The sequence below is a fragment of the Montipora foliosa genome, chromosome 6, assembly GCF_036669935.1.
Source record: "Montipora foliosa isolate CH-2021 chromosome 6, ASM3666993v2, whole genome shotgun sequence".
NCBI classification, from domain to species: Eukaryota; Metazoa; Cnidaria; class Anthozoa; order Scleractinia; family Acroporidae; genus Montipora; species Montipora foliosa.
This window is the reverse complement of record NC_090874.1, coordinates 30,158,707-30,166,206: the sequence shown is the minus strand read 5'-3', so window position 1 is coordinate 30,166,206 and position 7,500 is coordinate 30,158,707. Positions and strand designations below refer to the sequence as shown.

Here is a 7,500-nt window from a genome sequence, read left to right as displayed (position 1 = left end):
GCCCTGCTGAAAGTCCAAAACAACATCCTGGCAGCCATGGATAAGCATCTCTGAAGTGTGTTTGTGGCTAGTGTCCTATCGACTCCTCACAAATGACTCAAAGAGTGAGGTATTTCTAGTAGGATCGCGTCACCAGTATCGAAGATCAATACTGAGGGCATTAAAGTCTGTGAGGCTATCAAGCCAACTGAAAGTGTACGCAATCTCAGAGTATGGTTTTGCCGTCACGTGTCTATGAATGCATGAGCATATTAGCAAAGTCTGAAAGAAAGCTTTCTTTGGTCTATACAACATCAAACAGATCAGGAAATATCTATCACCAGACGCAACTAAAATGTTGGTCCATGCTCTGGTCACTTGTCATCTAGATTACTGTAATTCCTTATTGTTCGGTATGTACCTCATTATCAGATTCAACGACTACAGTGCGTACTGAATGCAGCAGCTCGTGTTGTATGTCTGGTTCCTAAATACAGCCACATCACTCCAATTATGCTGAAAGATTTGCACTGGTTACTGGTGAAATATCGTATTATGTTCAAGATACTGCTTCTAGTCAATCAAGTACAGCATGGAACGGCCCCTGTATATTTGGTGTCTCTTTTAAAGCCGAAAGCTGTTAGTTGCTATTATAATAACCTATGAAATCAGGACAACCTTCTACAGATCCCAAACACCAAGTACAAGACATTTGGAGACAGGGCTTTCTTTAACCCATTGACTCCCGGGGGTTCCCCATTGACAAGTAAGACAGTCTGGCCAGTTCAATCTTCCACTGACCATTAGAAATCAAACTAACATTGAAACATTTAAGAGTGAATTAAGTGTTTATTTAGATTAGCTTTTTATAATTAATTATTTATTAATATGATTATTATTTAGTACATATTTACTTTTTTATTCATGTAAATATTCACTGAAAAACCACAAAAAAATATCAATAATTAGTATTGGCGCTTTATAAATTGTAATAATAATAAGTATTATTATTATTATTAATTTTGGCATGAGATTTCAGCATTAATTTACAATTTCAATATTACAGGTACATGGCAACTTTTTCTACAGTGCCAAAAACAAAAACACTGCATCTTATGAATGTAATTTGTCCCCCATGATATTAATAGCTAATCAAAATAATGGTCTACTCATGAAACTAGGGAACAATTTCCCTTGCGTTTTGTCCAAAATCAAATAATTTGCCTCACCTTAAGGCTCGGGAAATTATTATTTGATTTTGGACAAATGCATGTGAAATTATTCCCTAATTTCACTTGTCACCATTTGATTACTGAGTTCTTCAGCAGTTGAGCTTGAAATTTATTCCTCTGAATTAGTATGACATACTAATTCAGAGGAATAAATTTCAAGCTCAACTGCTGAAGAACTTATAGCTGCCCCTTATTTTGAATCAGAAATGATGGTAATGTGCGACAATGAATTGCCTACAAATGGTAATGGTTCTTCGCTGGTATAATATTTTTATAGCCTTGATACAGTTTTAGTTAAAGGTTGGGTCTTTTCAACAACTATCCCTTGAACATTTCTATTTGGACCGGATACAAAATTTGAAGTGCTTTTGATTCTAAATACATGCAATCTAGCACTGCAATGGTGGTAAATCCCAACAGTTTTTTTTTTAGAAATGTCCTTTTACAGGCCTTTGGGAGAACTGTTCATCATGAAAGCGAAAAACTTAAAAACTACTGGTATTAATTAGGATATTATGCATGATAAAACATCATCAGCACAAACTGAGACAAACATAACAAGCTTTCATGACAGTGCATTGTGCTGCGCCAGTAGTGTGAAAAACAGTTTACATATTCATTCTTTTCCTTCAGGAGCTATGTGAGATAATGTCATCCATTGTTTTCTTGTGGCAAATTACCGCAATTAATTTGACCAAGGCAATTGGTTGCTTTAGCCTTTGCCTTGATTGTGGTTTTTGTCCAACTAAATGTACATGTAGGTGATTTTGTAGTATTGGCAAAGATGAGGTATTACCATGTGTATACTAAATGCCCTAATAAATAGTTTCAAACGGTAGAGTAAGTGAATTAATCAAACTGTATTTTTACCCGTAGCCCAGAGCCTAAATGGGAACTGACAAACGCCTTGTCAGAGGTGTGCACGAAAAAGTTGTCGCCAGGAATGTGTACATGACAGCCAGACCCAACACAAATTTATATCTCACAACCTTTAAAACAAAGTTGTTTTGAATGCAAAATGGAAAAAATTGTCTTACTATTCACTCCCATCACTGCCTTAATTCACACAGAATAACATAGTTTTCAGAAAAAATAAATAAATGTGGTTTGATGGAATCCCTTGAATGAAACTTTCTAAATTTTTCCCAAAGCAGTTGATTTCAAAGAGATACAATGTAATTGAACAAATCGTTGTCTTGCCGCTTTACGCTTTTGATATTAAAACAAACAGAAAACTTTAAATTAGTGTTCTTTTTCTTCCAATTATCTTAGGGCACTTTCCATTTGACAGAACAAACCGGCCAGACCAGGTATTTGGAAACACAAACTCTACAATGCCTTCAAATTAATTAGCACACTTCAAGGATTATATATCACTCCTCCGGAAGAATGCAAGGGATTATCATGCAAGCTAGTGTTCCTTGGCCAGCCAGTCCTGACAAGAGGAAAGTGCTCTTAGATAAAGAGAAGGAAAGTTGAGGGAAATTACTGAGCAGAAAAAATATTGGAGAGGGAAGTGATCTTCGCATGCAGTTACATTGTATCTGGACAATTTATTATAAGCAATTATTGTCTTTTATAGACACCTGAAAAAATCTGGTGGCTTCAATGGGATTCAAACCCATGTCATGACCTACAGCTGTATGCCAGTGCAATGCAATGCACTTACAAGCTTTGAAGCCACTCACTTGGTACCAGGTCAATTTCTTTGGCTAATGCATGAAATTCCAATCCCATCAAAGGACTCGGTGATTGCCATTAATGTAAACTACATGTACAGTATGTAATTGAAGCGCACTGGTTACATGTATAGATCAAAGGGAGAAGTCACTACAATAATTATTACAGTTTCGCAAAGTCCGTGTTTTCAATAGAACATTGAAAACACGGACTTCGCGAAACTGTGAAATGAACTCCAAAAGGCACAAGAATACACCAGAGGTGAGTCATTTTGATTCATTTTATTGAATAAACGTTAAATTGAGCAATTTTTAGGCTTCATAATTGACTGTATTTTATTTCCCATACAAAGTCTTACAATGCGTTTAAATTCTCAACGGCTGTCTGTAGTGACGCGAGCTTGGGATGCCTATGGTTCGATGAGCGTGGGTCATGTAAACGCACGCAACGGTCACGACTCAAACGACAGCATGTCTACGAAGCGAAAGCGATCTGTTCTCTCGATAAAGGACAAACAAATAATTATTTCACGTTTTGATAAAGGAGAAAAGGGAACAAATTTAGCACTTGAATTTGGCATCAGCAAGCAACAGATCTCCGATGTACGCAAGAACAAGGCCAAATGACGAATAGGTTTTCATTTATAACAGAATAGGTTTTCATTTATAAACAGTGTACATGAGTATAGGGGCAGTTCATAGAAGAAGACTTTTGTAATTAAAAATGTGCTATCTTTATTTCTTTTGTTTACATTATTGCCTCATTAATATTCATATTTTCGATTATCCGGACTCTCGATTATCCGGACTTTTTACTGAGGTCCCGACGAGTCCGGATAACCAAGGTTCGACTGTACAACAAATGAATAATACTCATGTGTGTACTATTACTCCTGTCATCCACTTTTAATTTGGCTGATCTTTGTTGTGAGCATGTGGTTGACAGACGTCTCAATGAATGTACTATAATTAAGTATTATAAGTACAAAAGCCAATCACAGTTCTTACCCATTCAAGAATTCAAAGCCATGGACACACACAAGAATGTTACCATAAGTGTCAACCTAAAACAATTTAAAAATTTAAATTTATTTAATAATTATAATTATTACATAAGTCTTACAATAGTGTTGAAGTATTAAATAATGCACATTGAATTAAGACAGAAAAGAAAAAGTCCACCATGGGACAACCATCATTAAAATATTGATAGTTTTATTTGTGCCAATTGAAATTAATAATTGGTACCTTAAGCAGATTTCCAAGTTCACAATCAAAGAAGAGACCTCTGAAAAGAACAGTGAGAGAAAAATGTTACATGTACATCAACAGTAAGGCCTATAGGGTCAGCCAAATTAAAGGTTTTGGGATACTTTCTTTGTTTTCGAGCTTTCAGGGTCTTTGGGTCTATCTAAAATAATGACACAACATAATTGTAATGTCTACAAAGCTTTGAATTCAAGCTAACAATGTCATAAAAGGCTATAAGAGTTGCTAGGCTATCATGAACAATAACCAGTTTACATTTAGTTTCGTTAATACTGTAGTCATTAAAATTAAAACCAAGAGGCCAATCAAGTACTCATGAACACTAATCAATCTCTACTACAATCTCTACTGTAAAATCATGATCAATCATCTCAACTCTGAAGTTCAAACAATTATGTAATTTTTGTTATGTCAGTAAATAATAATTATTCTTAAGTAGAACACTTTTAAAATTGCTCATATTCAAAATCAGGCTACCTTAAATTCATTTCATCTGATTGCACTGCAGTTAAAAATAGGCCCATGCTGATTAGCATGGTGACTAACTGGTATGTAGAGATTGCAAAAGAGGCTACTATTTTTATATTAATTAATTAATATTATATTGGTTGTAAATCAAAGGGAATCAACAACGAGACTGGCCAGTGCAAATTTAGATTTGTCTATAGTGAAATCAGACCTGACACTACCCACTGGGCTAGTGAGCTAAAAAGTTAGTCTCAAGCCCTGATGCTGCATTCATTATTCATTCAGCAGGTTTCTTTTGCAGGTCACAGGTCATTGTTTTACTAATACAGAGAGCATCCTAAACAGTCATAAAAGCTAACCTTAGGCCTAAAAACTTTTCTTTAGGCCTAGTTAGACCTAAGGTTAGCTTTAATTTATGAATGTTTAGGATACTATTAATGGCTGGCATTTGGTGTAATTTTGATCACTTTTGGCTGTGTATGGCTTTCAATATTACAAGGTACAGGTGAGTGGAAAGGAAGGGATTAAGGACGTTTGCACCCAAAAGGTTCCCACATACACATTTTTTTAACTTGCCATGCAGAAAGGAAATGATCTACTTTTGCCAAAATGCCAAAAAAATGGGGGATCACCACGCTCGTTTTCAAGATAAGGTGCATTTTTAGAAGCTTGCGTCATATATTTTAAGACGATCTTAGCTTACAACTGCCAGCAATAAAAAAAGGTACATTAGTGAAATTTAGATCAGGTAAACTCAATTCAACATAACTAATATTTTTAAATAAACTTTTGCAGCTGATGTCTTTTCCTGAGGTGAAACAGATCTTGAAAAACAATACATATTCGTCTAAGAAGGAAAACGTCTGTCGTACAAGAGCATAAAAGGCGAAATACTTGTAACTTCTCACATACATTTTTTTTTTTGTTGAAATAGACAAAATCAGGAAAGGAAGTGATCTACAGAAAATAAAATTGGGTGTCACCGAGCATTCATGAGGGTAAAATCACGGCGGAGTTATCAAAGTGATTGTCTATTCGCACTGTCACGTCATTGCGATGCATAACATGTGTGTGACATGCGTGGAAAAATGCGAAGTTGCTAAGAGCTAATGTCCTAAAGACAGCAGTTACAGTAGGTGCCACACACACAAACCTGACTGGGAAAGCTTCATCATATTCAAATTTAAGGATATCCTAAAGGAGGGAAAGCATATTCTTAACTCAGCAAAAATTAAAACAGAGCTGCATACTTGTATGAATTTCAAACAAAAAAAGGTGCAATTGGCCCAGAAGGGGGGTGGGAGGGGGAGGGAAGGGAGAGACTCCCATATAAAAAGGACGGGGGTGCTCATTAGAAATTTTGAAAAGAACCCTTAAGAGACCTGTGCCAAAATCATGCCTTGTGGGCATGGCGTGAATTTTTTCCTGCCCCTTAGAGGTACATGTACCAAATTATGGGTTTTGATTACACAAAATTAAAAAATAGTTAATTGTCAAACGTGTTGCTTGTCATAATTTTTCGGCTCAATACCCTAAAAGGTACTGCTAAAGCTCTTGCTGTGGACCTTCTAAGGCTGAACACCCCAAGAGGTACCAAAACCACTTTTTTAATGCCTAAAAGGTACGACAATTGGTTGGAGTAATCTTAATTTTTTTCTTTTCTTTGACATCATCGATCATCAGAAAATGAGGCATACTTTCCTTGAATCCGCTAATCCAAAAAGGGCTCTGTTTAATATTATCTACTGATGTAAGCCCAAATAATTATATTGCTCACAATGGTATTTACATGACCCCTGAAACTGAAAACAGGGTTTCTTTCACATTTATTCCTGGTCCTGTTAAATTTTGATGTTAGAAGCAGCTGTATGTCATTATGTTTATAATGTACAGGGTGTACAGTATGTCTTAACATTCGTTATGGAAAAGATGATGAGGTTTCAAGTTCAATCGATTTCCTCAACAATTGTGCCCTTCCAGTGTTTCATTTTGCATATACCGGTAGTTACTTATTCTAAAACGAGCTACATCGGTATCTAAATTGACCTAAAATGTGACCCTCCACGGGATTTCGTGGAATAAGGTGAATGCACGCACACGGCACGCTCGCACAATAGAACAAAAGAACTTGCTCTTAACAGGATAGCTACGTGCAAACTTCCCGCCTCATTAACAGCGGGGCCATTGTTTTCCTTCGCACGGTTAAAACAAAGGAACATGTCACGATCTTAACGTGGACAGAGCTGAAAAACAACTGCGCATGCGCCAGATAGGGAGTACAAATCGTGCAAATGAACGCAAAGTGTGCATTTCGATCGTTTGATCTCGTCTTCTGCTTGTGTCAATTTATTACTCTTGACGGTGTGAATTTTGGAAGTGAGATCATGGTGATTTAATTTAAGGAGACACATCAGATCTGTGTAACATATTTGTGTGGAATTTTTGGCCCATGAGATCCAAACCCAGTTAAATTGTTTGGGAATGTGCGCTGCAGAAACTAACGGAGGTTACGGTGAGTGTTCCATATTTGTTTTTGAAGCATGCAGTGTTCACAACGTTTGGTTAAGTTTGCACACGAGGGTATTGTCCATGCAATCTCTACAGTTTTCGTCAACAAGATAATTTGGCCAGAGTTTTCTGAAATCACCTTTACAATCAATCATATTTACAATGCGTTAATTAAACGTAACATAATCTAAGAGCATTATTTGAAAGTTGTCAACCTCCTCTTTGAACCAAGGCAGCAGTTACTTTAGAGTCCTGCCACTCTGCAATAGCCACTTAACCTCCTGACTGCCCCCATAAAGGCAGCTGTCTAAAAGAAAACACCTTGTCAACTTGTGAAGTTGGAATGAACACAAGTACTGGCCAGG

The 7,500-nt window shown here is 36.5% G+C and overlaps 1 protein-coding gene across 3 annotated transcripts in view; it reads right to left on the bottom strand.

Moving 5' to 3' along the window:
- Positions 1-7,500, bottom strand: part of LOC138007108 (cytosolic purine 5'-nucleotidase-like) — a 169,366-nt gene that overhangs the window by 98,073 nt on the left and 63,793 nt on the right. For all 3 annotated transcript variants that reach the window (XM_068853836.1, XM_068853837.1, XM_068853838.1), the window contains 3 exons: positions 5,781-5,821; positions 4,139-4,178; positions 3,899-3,954 (listed from right to left, as the gene is read on the bottom strand). In XM_068853836.1, the coding sequence (XP_068709937.1) occupies positions 3,899-3,954; positions 4,139-4,178; positions 5,781-5,821 (137 nt within the window). The remainder of the gene's footprint in view (positions 1-3,898; positions 3,955-4,138; positions 4,179-5,780; positions 5,822-7,500) is intronic.